Below are 24,063 nucleotides of genomic sequence, written 5' to 3'. Positions count from 1 at the left end.
AGAATCACTGACTGTAAAAATTATTTCTCAGCTTTCTGTGTTTTTTCTAATCTCAATTGCATTGCTTTTGTTTGTGCAAACCCCTTTTAATTCAATGAAATCAAAATTATCCATTTTGCATATAATGCTCTCTATCTCTTGCTTGATCATAAATGCTTCCGTCCTCTACAGATCAGATAGATAAATTATTCCTTGTTCTCCTAATTGGCTTATGATATTTCCTTTCATGTCTAAGTTCTATACACATTTCAACCTTATCTTGGTATAGTATGTGAGATGCTGGTCAATGTTTGTGCCACACTATTTTCCAATTTTCCCAGCAGTTTTGTCAAATAGTGAGTTCTTATCCCAGAAACTGTAGTCTTTGGGTTTATCAAACAGTAGATTAGTATAGTCATCTGCTACTGTTTCTTTTGTACCTAATCTATTCCACTGATCAACCATTCTAATTTTTTAGTCAGTGCCAATTTTTGATGACTTTTTTTTTTTTTTTTTAGGTTTTTGCAAGGCAATAGGGTTAAGTGGCTTGCCCAAGGCCACATAGCTAAGTAATTATTAAGTGTCTGAGGCCAAATTTGAACTCAGGTACTCCTGACTCCAAGGGCCGGTGCTCTATCCACTGTTCCACCTAGCCGTATGATGACTGCTGCTTTTTAAAATAGATTTAGATCTGATGTGGCTAGCCACTTTCTTGTACATTTTCCCCATTAATTCCCTTTGATATTCTTGACCTTTTCTTTCTCCAGATGAATTTTGCTTTTATTTTTTCTAACTCTATAAAATAATATTTTGGTAGTGTAATTATTGTGGCATTGAGAAAATATCTTAATTTGGGTAGAATTGTCATTTTTATTGCATTCGTTTGGCTTCCCCATGAGCAACTGATATTTTTACATTTGACTTTATTATTGTAAAAAGTGTTTGGTAATTGTGTTCATATAGTTTCTGGGTTTATCTTGGCAGATAGGATCTCAAGTATTTTATGTTGTCTACAGTTATTTTAAATGGATTTTCTCTTTCTCTTGCTGCTGGACTTTGTTGGTAATATATAGAAATAGTAATATAGAAATGTTGGGTTTCTGTGGGTTTATTTAATATCCTTCAACTTTGCTCAGGTTGTTAATTGTTTCAAGTAGTTTTTTACTAGGATTCCCTAAGTATGCCTTCATATCACTTGAAAAAGAATAAGAGCTTTTGTTTTCACATTGCCTATTCTAATTTCTATTTCATTTTTTCCCCTAATGCTAAAACATTTCTAATACATTAAATAATATTGACTATTGAATAATAGTGATGATAACAAGCATCCTTATTTCACTCCTACTCTTATTGAGAATGTTTCTTTCTAATCCCCATTACATACATTGCTTGCTGATTGTTTTAGATTGATACACTCCATTTATTCCTATGATTTCTAGTGTTTTTAACAGGACTGGGTGCTATATTTTTTCAAAAGTTTTTTTTATTTTATAATGTACTCTATCTCTTGTTTGGTTGTGAACTCCTTCCACTTCCATAGATCTGATAGATAAACTATTCCTTATTTTCCTAATGGCTAATGGCAGCACACTTTATGTCTATGGAGTCACAATCAAGTCACTTAATTTCTCAAAATCTCAATTTTCTTCATATATTGAAAGGGATAATAGGGGATGAGATGTTGATCTATGCCTAGTTTCTGCCATACTATCTTCCAGTTTTCCCAGCAATTTTTGTCAAATAGTGAGTTCTTAGTCCAGAAACTGGAAGCTTTGGGTTTATCAAACAATACATAATTGTCATCATTTCCTACTGTTTCTTTTGTACCTAATTTATCCCACTTAGCCACACTGAGATAATATTTTTGATGACTGCTGCTTTATATAATATATTATAATATAATAATATAATATAATATTCAATCTGGGCTACTTTCTTTTGCATTTTTTCCCATTAATTCCCTTTATATTCTTGACCTTTTGTTGTTCCATATCAATTTTGTTACTATTTTTCCTAGTTCCATAAAATAATTTTGGTAGTTTGATGTTACACTGAATAAGTAAATTAATTTAGGTAGAGTTGTCATTTTTATTATATTAGCTCAGTCCACCCATGAGCAATTCACATTTTTCCAATCATGTAGATCTAATTTTATCTGTGGGAAGTATTTTGTTTTCATATAATTTCTGGGCTTGCTTGGCAAGTGGACTTTGAAGTATTTTATGCATAGAATTTCTCTTTCTGTCACTGGTTGCTGGACTTTGTTGGTAATATTTAGAAATATAGATGATTTATGTAGGTTATTTTATATCCTGCAACTTTACTAAATTTGCTATTTGTTTCAAGTAGTTCTTTAAGGGAGTGAAATGAGGAGAATCAGAAAAACATTATACACACTAACAGCATGATCAATAATGATGGACTTGTTCATTTTAGTAGGATTTTCTAAGGATATAATCTACAAAGTGAGAATTTTGTTTCCTCATTATTTGTTTGAATTCCTTCAATTTTTCTTCTCTTATTGTTAAAATTAACATTTCTAACATAATATTAAAGTGGTGTAATGAGCATCCTTATCACCCCTGACTTTACTGGGAATGCTTCTAGCTTGTCCTCATTATGTATTATGCTTGCTGATGTTTTAGGTAGTTTTTATGATTTTAAGGAAAAATCCTTTTATTCTTTTGCTCTCTAGGTTTTTTTTTTGTTTTTTTTTTAGGTTTTTGCAAGGTAATGGGGTTAAGTGGCTTGCCCAAGACCACACAGCTAGGTAATTATTAAGTGTCTGAGGCCAGATTTGAACTCAGGTACTCCGGACTCCAGGGCCGGTGCTCTATCTACTGCGCCACTTAGCTGCCCTATCCCCTCAATTTTCAATTCTTTGCCACCTCAAAAAGAACTACTATGAATATTTTGTACATATGGAATCTTTATCCCTTTTGATGATTTTTTCAGAATATAGACTCAAGAGTGGTAATTGCTGGATCAAAGAGTATGCACATTTTTATTGCTCTTTGGGTATAATTCTAAATTGCTCTACAGAAAGGTTGGATCAGTTCACAACTCTACCAATAATGCATTATTAGTATCCCAGTTTTCCCAAATTCCTTCCAGTATCAATTACATATTTTCTAGTCAAATTGGCTAATTTGAGAGGTATGAAGTGGTACCTCAGAGATACTATAATTTACATTTCTCTAATCAATAATTATTTAGAGCAATTTTCATATGATTATAGATAGCTTTGATTTCTTTGTCTGAGAATTGCTCAAGTGGGGATTTTTAATGTGTTCTTTTCTTAACTTTTTTTAGTTGCATGACTAATTTATTGATCTGCTCTTTCTCTATTTTATTGGCATAAGCATTTTGAGAGAGACACATTTTCCTCAAGTACTGCATTGACTGTATCCCATAAATTTTGGTATATTATCTCATTACTTTCATTCTCTCTGGTGAAATTATTGACTGCTTCTTTGATTGTTCTCTTATCTCCTCATTATTTAGGAGTAGTTTAGTTTTCAGTGATTTTTTTTTAGGTTTTTTTTTTTTTTGCAAGGCAAATGGGGTTAAGTGGCTTGCCCAAGGCCACACAGCTAGGTAATTATTAAGTGTCTGAGACTGCATTTGAACCCAGGTACTCCTGACTCCAGGGCTGGTGCTTTATCCACCGTGACACCTAGCCTCCCCAACCCCTGGAAATTTTTGACTTTTTATTTCACCATATGAATTTACTTACAATTTTTTCTAACTCATTAAAATAATTTTTTGGAATTTAGATTGGTAGGGCAATAAACAAATGGTTTAATTCTGGTAGAATTGTCATTTTTGTTTCATTTCCTTGGCCTATCCATGAGCAGTTGGTATTTGCCCAGTTATTTAAATCTGATTTTATTTGTGTGAGAAAGGTTTTGTAATTGTTTTCAAAAAGTTTCAGAGTCTGCCTTGGCAGGTAGACTCCCAGGTATTTTATACTGTCTGAAGTTTCTTTGAATGGGATTTCTCTTTCTAGTTCTTTCTGCTGTATCTTACTAGTCATATATAGAAATGTTGAGGATTTAGGAGAGGATATTTTATATCCTGTGACCTTGCTAAATTTGCTAATTATATCTTTTTTTAAAATTAGTTTTTATTAAAGATATTATTTGAGTTTTACAATTTTCCCCCCAATCTTACTTCCCTTCCCCCACTCCCCCACGGAAAGCAATCTGTCAGTCTTTACTTTGTTTCCATGTTGTATCTTGATCCAAATTGGGTGTGATGAGAGAGAAATCATATCCTTAGAGATCAGACAATAAGATATCTGTGTTTTTCTAAATTGCATGGGATAGTCCTTGAACTTTGTTCAAACTCCACAGCTCCTTATCTGGATACAGATGGCATTCTCCTTTGCAGACAGCCCAAAATTGCTCCCGATTGTTGCACTGATGGAATGAGCGAGTCCTACAAGGTTGAACATCACCCCCCATGTTGCTGTTAGGGTGTACAGTGTTTTTCTGATTCTGCTCATCTCACTCAGCATCAGGTCATGCAAGTCCCTCCAGGCTTCCCTAAAATCCCATCCCTCCTGGTTTCTTTTTTTTTCTTTTTTTTTAATTTATTTTTTATTCTCATTTTGTACAAATTTTTTTTTACATTAATAAAATATTCTTGTTTACAAGTAAACAAAATACCCCTCCTCCCCCATGAATATAGATAGACTTGCTTGGGCAAAAAAAGTAAAGGGGAGAGAAAAAAATTAAAATTAAAAAAAAATAATAGTAATAATTGTAGGTATGGCCAGGTGGCACAATGGACGAAGCACAAGCCCTGGAGCCACAAGCACCTGAGCCCATATCCAGTCTCATAAACCCAACAATCACCCAGCCATGTGACATGCAAGCCACTTGATCCCCACTGCCCTGCAAAAACCAAAAAAAAGAAAAAAAAAGACCCAAAATAAAATAAAATAGTAATAATAGTAGGGGTGGCTGGGTGGCAGAGCATTGAGCCTTGAGCCAGGAGCACCTGGGTCCAAATCCGGCCCCAGACACCCAAAGATCACCCTGCTATGTGGCCCCCGGCAGGCCATCCAGCCCCACTTGCCCTGCACCCTCCCCTAAATAATAATAACAAAAAATGTGCTTGAGTCTTTGTTCCAACACCAACAACTCTGTCATGGGTGGATCTCATTCTTTATGATAAGTCCATCACAAAAGTTACTTCCATATTTTTCCACCATTGCCATTGCTGATTGCAACTCCCTCCTTTCTTATTTCTCTACTACCATGTACTCTATTTTCTCTCTCCTTTCACTCTGACTCTGCTGTAGGGTTATTGACTGGCTCAGCAGACAGATCCCTGGTCCTGGGGACAAGAAGCCCTGAGCCCCCATACCACCCCTTAGGCCCAGAATCCACCTGGCCCCATGGTCCTGGGCAGGCCTTCCAATTCCAGCCCCTTGCAAGAAGTAAGAAAGAAAATGTGTTATATCTGACTACTCTCCCCCCATGGTCCATTCTCTCCTCCTTTATTCACATCCCCACCCCTTCCCCCTGCTCCCCCCTCCTTCTTACTCCAGATGTCTGTACCCCATTGAGTATATATGCTGTTTCCTCTCCTAGCCATCTCTGATGAGAGCAAAGTTTCCCTCATTCCCCCTTGCCTCCCCCCTTCCATATCATTGCAATAGCTCATTGTAATAAAAAAAAAATCTTATTGTGTGAAATATCTTGGCCTATTCCCCCTCTCCTTTTTCTTTCTCCCATTCCATTTCCCTTTTTTACTATTGACTCCATTTTTACACCATATTTTATCTTCAAATTCAGCTTTCTCCTGTGCTTCAACTATAAAAGCTCCCTCTACCTGCTCTATTAACTGAGAAGGTTCATATGAGTATTATCAGTGTCATTTTTTTTATGTAGGAATACATGCAGTTCATCCTCATTAAGTCCCTCATATTTCCCCCCCTCTCCTCCAATCTCCATGTTTCACCTGAATCCTGTATCTGAAGATCAAACCTTCTGTTCAGCTCTGGCCATTCCAAAAGGAACATTTGAAATTCCCCTGGTTCATTGAAAGTCCATCTTTTTCCCTGGAAGAGGACATTCAGCCTTGCTGGGTAGTTCATTCTTGGCTGCATTCTAAGTTCTTTTGCCTTCCGGTATATTGTATTCCAAGGCCTATGAGCTTCCAATGTAGTTGCTGCTAAGTCCTGTGTGATCCTGACTGCAGCTCCACGATATTTGAACTGTGTCCTTCTGGCTGCTTGTAATATTTTCTCTTTGACTTGGGAGTTCTGGAACTTGGCTATAATATTCCTAGGGGTTGGTTTTTTGGGATCTTTTTCTCAGGGGGATCGGTGCATTCTCTCCATTTCTATTTTGCCCTCTGCTTCTAGAATATCAGGGCAATTTTCCTGTAGTAATTCTTTGAAAATGATGTCAAGGCTCTTTTCCTGATCATGACTTTCAGGTATTCCAATAATTTTTAAATTATCTTTCCTAAGTCTGTTTTCCATATCAGTTGTTTTTTCAATGAGATATTTCACATTTTCTTCTAATTTTTCATTATTTTTGTTTTGAAGTATTGATTCCTGATTTCTGGTAAATTCATCAATCTCCCTGAATTCTATTCTTTGTCTGAAGAATTTGTTCTCCTCAGAGAGTTTTCTTATCTCTTTTTCCATCTGTCCAATTTTGCTTTTTAAGGCATTCTTCTCCTCAATACTTTTTGAACTGTTTTAGCTATTTGACCTAAGCTGGTTTTTAGCATGCTATTTTCTTCAGCATTTTTTTGGATTTCCTTAACTAAGCTGCTGACTTCATTTTCATGTTTTTCCTGCATCTCTGTTCTTTCTTTTCCCAGTTTTTCTTCCAACTCCCTCATTTGATTTTCAAAATCTTTTTTGAGCTCTGTCATAGCCGGAGCCCAATTTCTGTTTTTCTTGGAGTCTTTAGATGCAGGAGCTTGTGCTTCCTCATCTTCAGACTGAGGATTTTGATTCTTCTTGGGCTCATTTGCAAAATATTTCTCAATAATCTTCTTTTTGTTTCTCTGCTTGCTCATTTTCCCAGCCTGGGCCTAGTTTGGGGTGCTTCCTGAGCTTTTGGGACACTCCCACAAGGGTCTCAGTGTGTGAGGCTCTGTCTTCCCTCCTGGTCTGTGAGTGACCATAAGCACTTCCCTCTGCCACGGGGCTGGGGGTGGGGCTGCTGTCCTATGGGGGGGACTAGACTGCGATCAGGATCTGAATGTGGTCAGAGCCCCAGAGTCCTATTCCAGGGGCAGAGGACCGAGCTCCAAGTTTCTCTTCACCCCCCTCCCTCAGTTCAATGGGCTCATGCCCTGGAGGCTCCTGCTTACCAGCTCCACCTGCTTCTGTTTCAGGGTCTGGGCTGCAGAAAGACCAAGCTGCTCCCTGTGTGCCCTGAGGGCTGGGCTCCACGTGCTCCCTCTGGCAGAGGTCCCCCGCTGTTTCCCCACTTTGTGCTTGGTGCTCCTCGGGGTGCAGCTCTGGAGGCTCCCCCGCTGCTCTGAGCTGAGGCTCCCAGTGCCCTGGGGCTGCCTCCGGGAGGCTGAAGTTCTTTGGCTCAGGCGGGCCACCCCTCTGGCAGGCTGCCCCTCCAACCCTGGGGAGCAGAGCCTTTCTGCTCTTTTCCAGGTTACCTTGAGTAGGAGAACTGGCTCACTGGATCCCTTTGTGGGTTCTTTCTCTGGAAAGTTTAGTTAGAGTCCTTAGCTGATGCGTTTTATCAGAGAGCTCCTAAGGCTCAATCCCTTCTTGTCACCCCCTCCTGGTTTCTAATAGAACAATAGTGTTCCATGACATACATATACCACAGTTTGCTAAGCTATTCCCCAATTGAAGAACATTTACTTGATTTCCAATTCTTTGCCACCACAAACAGGGCTGCTATAAATATTTTTGTACAAGTAATGTTTTTACCCCTTTTCATCATCTCTTCAGGTTATAGACCCAGTAGTGGTATTGCTGCATCAAAGAGTATGCACATTTTTGTTGCCCTTTGGGCATAGTTCCAAATAGCTCTCCAGAAGGGTTGGATGAGTTCACAGCTCCACCAACAGTGTAATAGTGTCCCAGATTTCCCACAACCCTTCCAATAATGATCATTCCTGGTCATATTGGCCAATCTGAGAAGTGTGAGGTGGTACCTCAGAGAAGCTTTAATTTTCATTTCTCTAATAATTAATGATTTAGAGCATTTTTTCATATGGCTATGAATGCTTTGATCTCCTCATCTGTAAATTGCCTTTGCATATCCTTTGACCATTTGTCAATTGGGGAATGGCTTTTTGTTTTAAAAATATGACTCAGTTCTCTGTATATTTTAGAAATGAGTCCTTTGTCAGAATCATTAGTTGTAAAGATTGTTTCCCAATTTACTACATTTCTTTTGATCTTGGTTACAGTGGTTTTATCTGTGCAAAAGCTTTTTAATTTAATGTAATTGAAATCATCTAATTGGTTTTTGGTGATGTTCTCCAACTCTTCCTTAGTCATAAACTGCTCCCCTTTCCATAGATCTGACAGGTAGACTAGTCCTTGACCTTCTAATTTGCTTATAGTATTGTTTTTTATGTCTAAGTCCTGTAACCATTTGGATCTTATCTTGGTAAAGGGTGTTAGGTGTTAGTCTAATTTAAGTTTCTTCCATACTAACTTCCAACTATCCCAGCAGTTTTTATCAAAGAGGGCGTTTTTATCCCAATAGCTGGATTCTTTGGGTTTATCAAACAGTGTATTACTATAATCATCTCCTGCTTTTACACCTAGTCAATTCCACTGGTCCACCACTCTGTTTCTTAGCCAATACCAAACAGTTTCGATGACTGATGCTTTATAATAAAATTTTATATCAGGTAGGGCTAAGCCACCTTCTTTTGTACTTTTTTTCATTAAGCTCCTGACAATTCTTGACTTTTTATTTCTCCATATGAATTTACTTACAATTTTTTCTAACTCAAAGTAATTTTTTGGAATTTTAATTGGTAGGGCACTAAACAGATAGTTTAGTTTTGGTAGAATTGTCATTTTTATTATATTAGCTCTACCTATCCATGAACAATTGATATTTACCCAGTTATTTAAATCTGATTTAATTTGTGTGAGAAGTGTTTTATAATTATTTTCAAAAAGATTCTGAGTCTGTCTTGGCAAATAGACTCCCCAGTATTTTATATTGTCTGAGGTTACTTTGAATGGGATTTCTCTTTCTAGCTCTTCCTGCTGTATCTTGCTAGACATATATAGAAAAGTTGAGGATTTATGAGGGTTTATTTTATAACTTGCAACTTTGCTAAAATTGCTAATTGTTTCCAGTAGTTTTTTGGATGATTTCTTGGGATTCTCTAGGTAGACAATCATGTCATCTGCAAAGAGTGAGAATTTTGTCTCTTCCTTCCCAATTCTAATTCCTTCCATTTCTTTTTATTCTCTAATTGCTGATGCTAACATTTCTGATACAATATTGAATAGTAGTGGTGATAATGGGCACCCTTGTTTCACCCCTGATCTTATGGGTAATGCGTCTAGCCCATCTCCATTGCATATAGTACTTGTTGATGGTTTCAGATAGATACTGTTTATTATTCTAAGGAACAGTCCATTTATTCCTAGGCTCTCTGGTATTTTTATTAGGAATGGGTGTTGTATTTTGTCAAAAACTTTTTCAGCATCTATTAATATAATTATATGATTTCTGATAGGTTTGTTATTGATATAATTAATTATACTGACAGTTTTCCTAATATTGAACCAATCCTGCATTCTTGGGATAAATCCTACTTGGTCATAATGTATTATTCTAGTGATAACTTGTAGTTCTTTTGCTAAGTTTTTTTTTTTTAGGTTTTTGCAAGGCGATAGGGTTAAGTGGCTTGCCCAAGGCTGCATGGCTAGATAATTATTAAGTGTCTGAGGCTGGATTTGAACTCAGGTACTCCTGACTCCAGGGCCAGTGCTCTATCCACTGTGCAACCTAGCTGCCCTATTTTGCTAAGATTTTATTTAAGATTTTTGAATCTATATTCATCAGGTCTATAATTTTCTTTCTCTGTTTTAACTCTTCCTGGTTTATCAGTACTATATTTGTGTCATAGAAAGTTTTAGGCAGAGTTCTATCTTCACCTATTTTTCCAAAGAGTTTATATAGAACTGGAACCAGTTGTTCCTTAAATGTTTGATAGAATTCACTTGTGAATCCATCTGGCCCTGGAGAGTTTTTCTTAAGGAGTTCAATAATGACTTGAATTTCTTTTTCTGAGATATGGTTATTTTTCCTCTTCATTTAACCTGGGCAGCTTATATTTTTGTAATTATTCATCCGTTTCACTTAGATTATCAAATTAGCATGTAGTTGGGCAAAATAATTCTGAATTATTACTTTAATTTCCTGCTTAATGTGAGTTCACCTTTTTTATTTATGTTACTAGTAATTTGGTTTTCTTCTTTCTTTTTTTAATCATTTTGATCAGAGGTTTATCAATTTTATTGGTTTTTTCATAAAAATAGCTCTTGGTTTTATTTATTAATTCAATGGTTTTCTTGCTTTTGATTTTATTAATTTCTCCTTTAATTTTTAATATTTCCAATTTGTTATTTAATTGGGGTTTTTAATTTGTTCTTTCTCTAATTTTTTAGTTGTATATATAGTTCATTGATTTCCTTTTTCTCTAATTTATTCATATAAACATTTAAAGATATAATATATCCTGTGACAGCCACCTTAAGTGTATCCCACAGGTTTTGGTATGCTGTTTCATTATTATCATTATCTAGGATAAAATAATTAATTCTTTCTATACCTTGTTGTTTGATCCACTCATTCTTTAAAATGAGGTTATTTAGTCTCCAATTTGTTTGGGGTCTATATCTCCCTGGCCCGTTATTGCATGTGATTTTTAATATTATTATTTAATAATTTGTTTTCTAATTTTCATTTTTTATTTCTTTTTTCCCAGTTACAAGCAAACAGTTTTCAACATTTATCCTTTTGCATGTTTTTGAGTTCCACATTTTTCGACCATCTCCCTTCCCTCTCTCTTCCCTATGGCAGTGAGCAATCTGGTACAGGTTGTACATATACAGTCATGTTTAACATATTTCCAAATTAGTCATATTATGAAAGAATAATTAGAATGAAAGGGAAAAAGAGATCATGAGAAAAAGAAACAACATAAAAGAAATTTTAAAAAGTGAACATGGTATGCTTTGCTCTGCATTTAGGCTCCATAGTTTTTCCTTTGAATGTGGATGGCAGTTTCTATAGGAAGTCCATGCTGTCCTTGATCACTGAACAACTGAGAGGAGCTGTGTCCATCATAGTTGATCATTTCACAATGTTTTTCTTTATGTGTACAATGTTCTCCCGTTTCTACTCATTTCACTCAGTATTATTTTATGCTAGTCCTTCCAGGCTTTTCCAAAATTCTGTCTGCTCATTATTTCTTTCAGAAAAATAGTATTCCTTAGCATTCATATACTGTAACTTGTTTAGTCATGCTCTAATTGATGGACATTCCCTAAATTTCCAAATTTTTGCCACCACAAAAAGAATATGCTTTTTGTACATGTAGGCCTTTTCTCCTTTTTATGATCAATTTTTAATTTAATATTTATTTATTTTCATTTTGTACAAATAATTTTTTATACATTAATAAAATATTCTTATTTTAGAGTAAACAAAGTACCCCCTCCCCCCAAAAATATAGACTCACTTGAGCTATAAAGTAAAGGTGAGAGAAAAAAATTAAAATTAAAATTAAAAAAAATAAAAGTAGTAATTGTAGGTATGGCCAGGTGGCTCAGTGGATGGAGCACCAGCCCTGGAGCCAGGAGCATCCTGGAGCCCAAATCCGGCCCTGTACACCCAACAATCACCCAGCTGTGTGACATGCAAGCCACCTCAACCCCACTGCCCTGAAAAAAACAAAAAAAGAAAAAAAAGACCCAAAATAAAATAAAATGGTAATAGTAGGGGTGGCTGGGTGGCAGACAGAGCACTGGCCCTTGAGCCAGGAGTACCCAGGTCCAAATCTGGCCTCAGACGCCCAATGATCACCCTGATATGAGACCCTAGACAGGCCACCCAGCTCCATTTACCCTGCACCCCCCCAAAAAATAATTATAACAAAAAATGTGCTTCAGTCTGTGTTCCAACACCACCAACTCTGTCGCGGGTGGATCACATTCTTTATAAGTCCATCACAAAAGTTACTTCCATATTTTTCCACCATTGCCATTGTTGATATGATCAATTTTTTGATATAGATTTGGAATTGCTGAATCAAATGATATGCCCAGTTTTATTGCCCTTTGAGCATAGTTCCAAATTATTATTCAGAAGGGTTGACTCAGTTCACATCCATCAACCAATTAGTGTCCCAGTTTTCCCAATTTTCTCCAGTATTGACCATTTTCCTTTTATATCATTTAGTTGTGAAGTGGTATCTCAGAGTTGTTTTAATTTATAATATTTGGGGCATTTTTTCACATGAATATAGATTAATTTTTTTTTATCTGAAAATTGCCTATTTGTATCTTTTGACCATTTGTTAATTGGGGAATGAATTATATTCTAAACGAATTCAACTCAGTTCTCTATATATTTTAGAAATGAGTCCTTTGTCATAAACACTAGCTGTGAAAATTATTTCCTGGGGAGGGCAGCTATGTGGCGCAGTGGATAGAGCACCGGCCCTGGAGTCAGTGGGACTTCAGTTCAAATCCAGCCTCTTAGTAATTATCCAGACACTTAGTAATTATCTAGTTGTGTGAACTTGAGCAAGTCACTTAACCCCATTGTCTTGCAAAAAACAAAAAAACCAAACAAACAAAAAAAGAAAATTGTTTCCTGGCTTTCTTTATTCCTTCTGTTTTTTTTTTCTTTAGGTTTTTGCAAGGCAATGGGGTTAAGTGGCTTGCCCAAGGCCACACAGCTAGGTCATTATTAAGTGTCTGAGACTAGATTTGAACCCAGGTACTCCTGACTCCAGGGCTGGTGCTTTGTCCACTGCGCCACCTAGCCGCCCCTTTTTATTCCTTCTAATCTTGGTTGCATTGATTTTATTTGTGCAAAAACATTTTCTCTCTCTCCATTCCATCTCCCCCTTTATTTATGCTTTTCTTTTTCTTTTCCCCCTATCTTGTCTCACCAATATTTTGCTTTTTACAGCTACATGCCTCACTCTGTCCTTTTCCTTGTTCCTTCCTCCTTCCCTATATGGTAGTATAAATTTCTAAACCCAATTAGGAACGTATATCATTCCCTCTTTGAATGAAATCTATGGAGAGTAAGATTTATTCAGTGTTTATACTCTCCCTTCTTTCTCTCTACCATAATAGATCCTTTGTGTCACTTCAAGTGGCGTTAATTATCCTCTAATGCTTCTACCTTCTTCTTCCAGTGTAATCCTTTTTTTCTGTGTTAATTGTTTTATACTTGTCTTGTAACCACATCCTCTTTCAAAGCATATTCCTTTTCACTGTTTTGATAAGCATAAAACATCACAACCAAATTATACCTCACACTCTGTCAAGCACCCTCTCTCCAGCTGTCCCAATAGAAATACAATTTTCAGTAGCTAAAGTAAATCATCCCATCATGATCAATTCATACCTGCATCCTCTGTCTAATTACATTCCTATCATTTTTCCTAGGAGATATATAATTCTCAAGAGCTTTAGGTATTGTCGTCCCATTTAGTCTTATTGGCTAACAATTTTTTCTTCTCATTTACCTTTTTATGCATCTCTTGAATCTTGTATTTGAAGATTGAATTTTCAATTCAACTGTGGTCTTTTCATCAGAAAAGTTTGAAAGTCACCTGTTTTGTTGAATATCCATTTTTCCCACGTTTGTGGTGGCAAAGAATTGGAAATCAAGTAAATGGCCTTCAGTTAGGGAATGGCTTAGCAAACTGTGGTATATGTATGTCATGGAACACTATTGTTCTATTAGAAACCAGGAGGGATGGGAATTTAGGGAAGCCTGGAGGGATTTGCATGAGCTGATGCTGAGTGAGATGAACAGAACCAGAAAAACACTGTACACCCTAAAAGCAATATGGGGGTGATGTTCAACCTTGATGGACTTGTTCATTCCATCAGTGCAACAATCAGGGACAATTTGGGCCTGTCTGTGATGGAGAATACCTTCTGTATCCAGAGATAGAACTATGGAGTTTGATCAAAGACCAAAGACTATTACCTTTAATTTAGAAAAAAAAAACCTGATATCTTATTGTCTGATCTTGCTATCTCTTATATCTTATATTTCTTCCTTAAGGATATAATTTCTCTCATCACATTCAATTCGGATCAATGTATACCATGGAAACCATGTAAAGACTGACTATCTTCTGTGGGGGTTGGGGGAGGGAAGTAAGATTGGGGGAAAACTGTAAAATTCAAAATAAATAAAATCTTTAATTTAATATCCATTTTTCCCCTGAAAAAGTATGCTAAATTTTGCTGGAAATTTGATTCTTGATTGTGATCCAAGCTCCTTAACTCTCTGTAATATCATATTTCAGGCTCTCCAAATCCTTTAAAATAGAAGCTGCTAAATCCCAGATAATCCCGACCTTGGCTCCTTGATATTTGGATTTTTTCCTTTCTGGCTACCTGCAGTATTTTCTCTTTGAACTGCTAATTCTGGAATTTGTCTACAATATTTCTTGGAGTTTTCATTTTTGGATCTCTTTCAGGAGATGATTGATGGATTATTTCAATGAATATTTTTCTCTCTAGTTCTAGAATCTCAGAACAGTTTTCCTTGATAATTTCTTGAAAGTTGCTATTCAGGCTATTTTTTTTTTTGATCCTGACTTTTAGGTAGTCTGGTAGTTCTTAAATTATCACCCCGATTCTATTTTCCAGGTCAGTTGTTTGTCCAATGAATTATTCTTCATTTTCTTCTTTTTTTTGTTCTTTTGATTTTGTTTGATTGATCTTTAATGTTTCATAGAATCATTAACTTTTGCTTGCTTAATTCTAATTTTCTTTTGGTTTTTACAACGTAATAGGGTTAAATGACTTGCCCAAGATCACACAACTAGGTAATTATTAAGTATTATTAAGGTAATTATCTGAGGCCAAATATGAACTCAGGTCCTCCTGACTCCAGGGCCGGTGCTCTGTCACTGTACCATATAGCTGCCTCACTTAATTCCAATTTAAAAGAGTTCTCTTCAGTTAGCTTTTTACCTCATTTTTCATTGGACCATTTCTACTTTTTAAGGCAATATTTTCTTTAGTGAATTTTTTTCCCCATCTGTCCAATTCTATTTTTCTGAGTTGTTATCTTTTTCCATTTCACTAAGTAATCCTCACAGCACTCTATCACTCATATATTTAAAATATGGGAACTCCATAAAGAAATTGAGGAGAATAATCAAGTGACTTATTCTATAACATATAGCTAATTCAGAATAGGACTAGTTTAAGAACCCAGGTTTTCAGTATTCATCTCAGGAAACCATGGATGTGTTGTGTTTATAGATTTTCTTATTCATGCAGAATTCATTGTCTCCAAATCATCAAAGTAGAATTAGTACGTAGTGATGACCTGGAATATCTGTGCTAGGGCATTTTCATCTCCTTAGAGTTCTATAGGTACTCCTGAGAGACTAGGGAGGAAGTGTCTTTCTCTAATGAGATTGCCTTGAACCTTGAGTGGTGAGTTCTTCAATTATTTAGTGTACTAATTTCCTTTAACCAACTAACATGAAATTTTTTTCTTTTTTTGCAAAAGCAACTTGGTCACTGGGAGAGTGAGTTCAAAGTATAAGTAATTAATTTCTATGTAGGATTCACCTCATGAAGTTCACTTGATGCAATTCCCTCTTGGCTGTCTTCAGTCTATGTTGGATCAAGCAGATTACTAGAGATGTTGTCCCCTTGCTTCCCAGTCCAGCTTTTGGAAAACCTTGGCATTTGTTGCTTATTCCTAGATTCTAGATTCTAAATTCTGACCTTCTGATTCTCGTAACACCCTAGCCATTATTAATATCCTTTCAGATAAAATAAAAAATACAGACAGGAACAATAGAGGCAGAACCACCATTTGGACCATGTCCTGAGAAGGTTGAAGTCCTGCCCTGACCTTCCTTGACATGCCATCATGCCTTTCCAGAGTCTTCTCCATGGAGATTTATCATTTAAGCATGCTGCACCAAATCTCTCCTTTGTCAATAGCCCCAATATGTACAAATAGATGCTTCAATAATATGAGTTAATACGAAGTTCTTCTTGCAGTTGAAACATATGAAAAAGGGACAAGTGGAAATTAACTTCTAGCTTCAATGACTTTTCTTTTTCTTTTTTCTTTTTTTTTGGGGGGGGGGTTTGCAAGACAATGGGGTTAAGTGGCTTGCCCAAGATCATACAGCTAGGTAATTATGAAGTGTCTGAGGCCAGATTTGGACTCAGGTCCTCCTGACTCCAGGGTCAATGTTCTATCCTCTCTGCCACCTAGCTGCCCCTCAGTGACTTTTCCCAGAAAATGTGAATTTATCTTCTGAAAACAAATACAGAGAGATGTTGACAAATGTAGAGTTCTCTATAGACAAAATCTTCTACTGGCAATATAAATAGTATTAAATGAAAAAAGACTTTTAGGATTCAGGGAGTCTGTAGTTGATGGGAAGGCAAAGGAACCTAGATTTGAGTCAGATTGAAGGATTCTGAATTCCATCTATTCTACAAGTTTAGTTGGTGGACAGAGCTCTGGAACTGGAGAAAGGAAGATTTGAATTCAAATATGATTTCAGACTTACCAGCTGGATTGTGAGTAAGTCTCTGCCAGAGTTTACTCAGTTGTGAAATGGAATATTTTTAAAGCATAATACAGTTCCTGATGCATAATAGATGCTTAATAAGTACTTGTTTCTTTTTTCCATTTTTTTCAGGTGCAGGGTCACCTGGTTCCACCTTTCATGTTCTACTTCTTTATCTGAAACATTCTAAGGAATGCCTGTTTCAGCTTCTTGTTGCCAATAAGGAGGATGATTGAGTGAACAGAATGATGGGCAGCCAAAACCATCTCACCAATTATCCATGCCATAACAATGTCTGATAGAAAACAACTAAATAGAATGATAAAAAAGGCAATCAAATATGTAATGAAGAGGAAGAGGAAAGAGAGAATAATTTTGGTTGCTCTCACATGTGCCTCAGTGCTTGGGTCCCTGGATTCAGTGCCATTGTTTTGCATCTGTTGAATGTGTCTTCTCAGGGAGAGGATGATCAGCACATAGGAAATCAGGGACGTGTTAAAGGGGATGACCATCCAGAGGCCAGTAAAGATATAATTGGAAAAATAAATACTTTTCTTTATCCTAATGTCTTCAGTGAAGTTTGTTGTGGGTGTCACTTGTTTAGAACTAAAAGTAATACCAGATTCTTTAATCATTGTCCAGGTACTGAAGAACGAGAAGAGCACCGAGGCCAGCAGAATCCAAGTAATTACATGGGAAGCCCTCCACTTGAGCCAGAGGAAGGCATGGTGGGAGAAATTGGCAATTTTCAGACAGTAAAAGATGCTAAGACAGGTGGCCAGCCAGATGCTTAAGAAGTTAATAAAAGCCCATATTATAGTAAATATGTCCTTTGTTTTGCTTCCTTCTTGACAATCAGAAGAGAATGTTAAAATATCAGGTATGAGTATAGAAAGCAAACAAATCCTGGAGATAGCCAGGCTGGTAATGATTAAGTCAGAAAAAGATACTTTCTTTTTTTTGACCAAGCTGATACAATTTACTAAACAGATGAAGCCATTACAGCTAATACCTAGTACTGACTCACTGGTTGTCAGAACTACCAACAGCCTTTGGGCCAAATTGGTCATATTTAGAGAAAGACTATCTGATGATTCTGGTTTTCTGCTCAGTCACCTCCCTGCTTTTCTTCAGTTTCCTTAACCTTGGTCCAGAAGAGAGATTCTTACTGCTCCTCTCTGGTAGTATTCTTCTATTTTCTCCAATGGTCATAGGGCAGGATTTCCTGCCAGGAGACCTTTACAGTTTCTTTCTAAGAATATATGTAGGTATATTGTAGACCTGTCTTCAGGTCAGCAACTTGACTTGTCCCTTTAAATTCATGCATGAAAGACCAAACAGCTTTTGGCTAAGATGCAAATGGATGTAGGATTCTGTGACAAACTGAGAAAGGAGGGGTGAGAGTCACATGAAGGAAAATGATTTGTGTCCCAAACTTTTCCACAAACTGTAGATTTCCCTTTGTCAAACAAGGAGAAGAAAGGTCAGAGGCCCTCATTTGTATAGAGAAATGAACTTTGAAAGACAAAGGCAGGATTTACATCCCAATTCTGTCATTCATTTGCTGAGTCTTTAATTAAGCCAGTGGGTATCTCCAAACCAGAGTTTTCTTATCTACAAAATGAGAGGGTTGGATTAGATCATCCAAGATCCCTCTGAGGTATAGCAACCCAGGAGATGAGAAGCACTAGAGTTCTTTGTTGGCCAGATAATAGAGATTTTTTGTCACACAAAAAGAGTGGAGGAGTATTGAGAGCATTGTGAAGTGGATAAATGTCACTCAGATAAGGGGTTACTTGTCATATATTGGGAATGAATGTCACTCAAAGGCAATGATTCAGTTACTTTATTAGTCATAATTAGTGCAGCTAGATGGCACAATGGAAAGAGAATTGACCTTGGAATTAGGAGGATAGGAGTTTGCATCTAGCCTCAGACATTTACTAGCTGTGTGATCTTGGCAGGTTACTTAACCCTAATTGCCTCTCATCCAGAGCCATCTCCAGTTGTACTGATTCCTTTCTGGCCACTGGATCCAGATGACTCTGGTGGAGAAAGTGAGGCTGGTGTCTTAGCACAGAACCCTCGATCCAAATCTAGTTCATGTCCTTGTCATGACATCACCTCCCTGATGTCATGTCATGGTCTTCTTCTAGAATGAAGAACAGCCATTATTATTATTATTCCCCCCCATGTATATGACACACCCTTTCCTGAAAAATTTGGGGTCTAAAATCTGGGAGCATCTTGGTCATAGATTTTTCAACTTGCATTTCCCACTTTTTTGCTCCTATTGTCTTTGTGTTCATTTTTCACATTTGTTATTGGTATATTAGGTTATGTTTTGCCATATTCTACCCAGAAATGATTTTTGTACAGTGCTGAATTCAAGTTCAGAGTTTGCAAAAGTGAATGGAAATCGGACTGCTGAACATAAGTTTAGTTTTCCTCCAACTGAGAAAACAATCAGAGATTGACTATGGGAAGAAGAAACCCTACTGAAAATGCCCCAGCAGAAGAAGACCATGAGAGGCAAGTAAGCAAAATGATCTGATTTAGAGAGGGGAATTGAGATGAATTGAAGAGCAAAGGGCCATTGGAATTCCTGTGTCCACAAAGCAGGAGGCAAGAAGAATTGCTGATGGAAAAGAAGTGACTGATTTCAAAGGAGGACACAACTGGTGCTTCAGGTTCATAAAACACAATTGACTAAGCATGTGTCCATGCACCAGACTTGCCCAAAAGATGCCTGAAAGCTATAACCAGAAAATCCTTGAATGTCAGGATGAATAAAACTTGAGTTCCATAACATTATGTAATAATTTTTTTTCAAATTTCAGGACCCAAAATGAAAATGTATTTTAAAAATGGGGAAATTTGGTATTATTAAGTACTACTTGTAATTATTAGTAGTAATATCAAAAAAGTTAATTTCTTATTCATATTAGGATGCATTAATATTGGTTAATCTCAATTTTCTACTCATATGTAGTGTATATCTTCAGATGAAGTTTATAGAAATATAACTACCTAAATACAATGTAATTGTACTTAAGTACAATCACAGAAGTTATCAATCTCTATTTTCCTTCTACCAGATGGTCATGGTGACTTATTTAGTGTAATCCACATAAATAAGTTTCTCTCTCAGTCAAGATCAATAGTTTCATTTAGACTTCAGGACCATGGCTTAGAGGTCATCTTGTTCAATTCTCTCATTTTACAGATGAAGAAACTATGAGTGACTTGCCCAAGCTAAAGCAGGAATAAAGGGGTAGAGCTGGGATTCAACCTCAGGACTTGTGACTCAAATTTGTCAAACTTCCTACAAGGCATACTTTATTAATATCATTTCAAATTTTGTAACTAATTGATCAAGGATGTAAGGCAGTATGTTGTAGTGGAAAGAATATTTTTCTGTAAAGAACCTTGAGTTTGACTTTTGTCTCAAATACTTATTACCTAAGGAACTACAGCCAGGATGCTTAATGCCTCAAAATTTCAATATTTTTTACATATATATTAAAAGTGAGAATAATACTCATATTGTGGGATCCCTATTGTTGAAAACCATAATAATATGGACCCCATAAGCAGTGAAAGTCATGATGTGAATTCTTAGCAAAAATCTCTACCAGTAAAAGTCATAATAACAATAATATGGAATCCCTTTCCATATTATAAAAAGAACTTTTTCTTTTTTTTTTTTCTTCATGGTTTCCTTCTAAGAATATAGGTAGGTATATTCTAGTCCAGCCTTCAGGTTTGTCAGCAACTTGACCTGTCCCTTTAAATTCATGCATTGAAAGACTAAACAGCTTTTTTTAAGATGCATATGGATATAGGATTCTGTAGCTGCAAATAATGTAAACCAAGATTAACATAAGCCAAAATAAAGCTCATGGACCAGAGCACAACCAGGGCAAGACCAGTCCATAGTCTTGCATGCCCAGGACTCCTGACAAAACACACTTATTTGGCAGCCGGGTTTTTGGGACCAGTGCTAAGCTAAAGAAACGCCAAATTATCAGTCATTCTGTACTAACATATCTATAACTCTTTCCCCTTTGTCTGAGTTCTATAATTACTACAGGTATTTTAGGTTTTTTTGTTGTTGGAAATTCAATATATTGTCTAACTATTGCCCTAGATTTTCCATGTTTGAGCATTGGTCCTTGATTTATTTAACTATATATATAATCAATCTGCAGGTCCCCGGTTTATTTCTTTGGAATTGAACTGGTCTCCTTATTTGAGAAGAGCCTTGAAAATCCCATTGAGGGGTGATTTTCAGGCAAGGTAATTAGTGTAGTTGGCAGGATTCTGGAGAAATACCAATGACTGGGAGAAATCCTAAGATGCTCATGTGTGGTGGAGTGACACATGTTTTTTATATGTGGACCACCATGGGACGGGTATGTCCTGAAAATGCTAATAGAACTGGAGATGCTACTCTCAGTGATTTGTTCCATTATTTGGTTATGGAGGGAAGGCAGGTATAGCAGATGTGGGGTGTGTGGCCCTCTGGCTCTTAGAGATGCTATGATGAGAGTGTTGGAGGCATGTCATGGCAGATGTGGCAAACAGCCCCCCTGCCCACCCCCACCCCCAAGCTACCATGATACTGGACATTAGTAGAAGAAGTTCAACTGGGATGGGTAATTAAGAGGGAGAAGCATGTTAAAAACACTGTCTTCTTTATAGTCAGTTTATGTCTTTAGGAGGATTTTGTTCTTTTCCTCTCTGAATTGGATTATGGTTCTTTCCATTACACTCTGATACCCCCTTCCTCTCACACCCCTCTGCCCTATTCCTGGAATGATTGGTTTATTGTTTTACAGCTAGAGAAGGGGGTCCTTTCACAGAAAATAAAGAGGCAAGTTTTGGGAGTTGTGACCATGAAGGTTTGTACTTCAGAATCTTTCCTAGTTCATGGGAAAAAAAGAGAAAAAGTTCTTTTTGTGAACTAGGACATAACCTAAAGGTAATTGAATTTGATTGGGATATCTGGTTTGATATTTAAAGATCATGTAAATTAAAATTAAGCATTGATCAATGTAAATGTAACTTTTTGAATTGTAATGTGTACTGTGAAATTGATAATTTTGCTAAAAATTATATGAAACTTTATCATAGAATTCTGTATTTCAATTTGAAGAAATTTCTTGCTCTTTCCCTTGCAAGATGAATTTATTTAAGAAAGTAAATTGAAAATGCTTTATTGCTAATTTTGTGAATAGTGTACCAGAATTTGACTAAAAGCTTGAATGGACTGTTTTGTAAGTTGTTTAAAATTTTTGTAAGAGTTTAATCATTTCTAAAGAATGTTTTTTGCTTCCATCTAAGGAATACCTGATTTGTGACAAATCAAGAGAAAGAATTATGGAGTAATAGACAAATCCGTAAAAAAAATTAAAAGGTTTCTTGTGTCTAAGTTAATTAGCCATCTGGAAAAGTAAAGTTTTAATGTTACTGGTTTTGTCTAACAACATGTGCTAAAATTATAAAAGAAAATATTCAGGGAATGACTACAGTCTGAGAGATCATTGAACAAGAAAAGGAAAGTTCTATAGTCTGAGTAATTGGTTTGGAAGACTTGGGGAGAGCAATAACAAAGTTTCAGGGAAAATATGAAAAGTACAAGAAGGTTAGGGTTTTCAACCATAAGAGAGGTTTATTATAATGAAAGATGGTTTAGGTATGGTGAGGGTATGAGCAAGTTTGACTTTATTTAAAAAGAAAGATTATGAAAATTTTGTAACTTTATTTGAAAGTCAATATAAAGGAGGCAGCTAGGTGGCACAGTGGATAGAGCACAGGCCCTGAAGCCTGGAGGACCTGAGTTCAAATCCGAACTCAGATACTTGAAAATTACCCTGTGTGAGCATGGGAAGTTCATTTAACCCCAATGCCTTCCAAAATCCCCCCCCCCCAAATTAAGTCAATATAGAAAAAAAATTATAGAGAGTGATGAGTAAATTGATAACCCATGGATTTCTCCTGAGATTATGGAACCCAGATTTGAACAAATTAAAATGTGTTCTTATGTGCGATAATCTTTGGCAGTGGATTGACTGGAAGAAGCAGACCCCATAATATGAAATGGTTGGAATACATTGCATTTGTGTAAAATATAATACGATGGTATTAATATCATAACCAAATATTCTATGTGATATCTTTTGATACATAGATCCTGGGATAATCGAATTCATTTTGGTCACATTTTTAAGTGAAATGTGTCTCTCCTAATCTGATATTTAAGCTGTCAAAATTTATTAAGCTATTTGGCATTAAGACAAATTAGGAAAATATATTGATCTGAAATTTGTTAACTGGGTGACTTAAGACAAGTTACCTCATCTCTATTTGCCTAACATATTGGCATAGGACAAATAAAATAAATATTAACTGTCATTATTATTTGCTTAATTATATATAATTGCTTCAGATTTGATAATTTTGTATAGGTTTTTAAATGGGAACAGTATACAATAGTATACAATGAATCATGCCTCATATTCTGTTTATGGTAATTGGGAAATGTATTCAACTGAATTGGAATCACTTTATGAGAAATGAGTTTGTTTCAAGTTTCAAATAAGTAATATTTTTTTATTATGAAAATTGCTAAACTTTTGCATCAGTTATGTCAAGCAACTTTTTATAACTTGGTTGTTATAATATGAACAGAAAAGAATGAAAAGATTGAGGAAAAAAATTTAAAACCAGTTATGTTATCAGTCCTAATAACCCCTTTTTATAGTATTTTTCAATTTCTATTTAGGGAACTTTATATTTTCACCTTTGCCTGAAATTAAGAGGTAGTTACATCCACAACAATTTAGTTATCGCTTATGAAGGTATAAGTTATTTAAAGTTATTATCATAATGTTGAAACATAAAATTGATAATTGATTATTATGTGTGGAAAGGAATGAGATGAAAGCTTTATCTGAAATGAATTTGCAGAACAGTCTGCCTTGGTGTATGAGAGTGTGTGTAGGGGCTTAGTCTATTCTATCTGGCACAGGGTGGGGTGTCAAAGAGTACAATCCAAATGGTAGGGTAGATTAGATGGGTTGGGCAGGCAAGGGCAATATAATCAGTCCCTTCCCTGGGATCCCTATGAATTCCTCTTATGTTTAAAGGTTCTGGAAACCATCTGTGTGGGCAAGGTCATAAGCCCTGGGAAATAATCTATTTTGGGTTATGGAATTCCTAAACAATGAACTTGGCTTGTTGAAGATTTATTTGCATGTTTATATATAATATATAAGTGATTTCTAATTATAGGTCTTTACACCA

At 36.1% G+C, this 24,063-nt stretch overlaps 1 protein-coding gene across 1 annotated transcript; it reads right to left on the bottom strand.

Moving 5' to 3' along the window:
- Positions 1–16,919: 16,919 nt before the first annotated feature.
- LOC141494124 (taste receptor type 2 member 3-like) lies at positions 16,920–17,825 on the bottom strand. The gene has a single exon (XM_074195268.1). It carries the CDS (start codon positions 17,823–17,825, stop codon positions 16,920–16,922), a length of 906 nt encoding a protein of 301 aa, XP_074051369.1.
- Between the last annotated feature and the right edge of the window lie 6,238 nt (positions 17,826–24,063).

Source organism: Macrotis lagotis, chromosome 7 (genome assembly GCF_037893015.1).
Source record: "Macrotis lagotis isolate mMagLag1 chromosome 7, bilby.v1.9.chrom.fasta, whole genome shotgun sequence".
Lineage (NCBI taxonomy): Eukaryota > Metazoa > Chordata > Mammalia > Peramelemorphia > Peramelidae > Macrotis > Macrotis lagotis.
Note: the sequence above shows the minus strand (reverse complement) of the source record. Positions and strands in the feature narration are given on the sequence as shown.

What these genes read in the sequence shown, in the direction of transcription:
- LOC141494124 (XM_074195268.1), bottom strand. Translation starts at nt 17,825, where the DNA reads ATGACCAATTTGGCCCAAAGGCTGTTGGTAGTTCTGACAACCAGTGAG.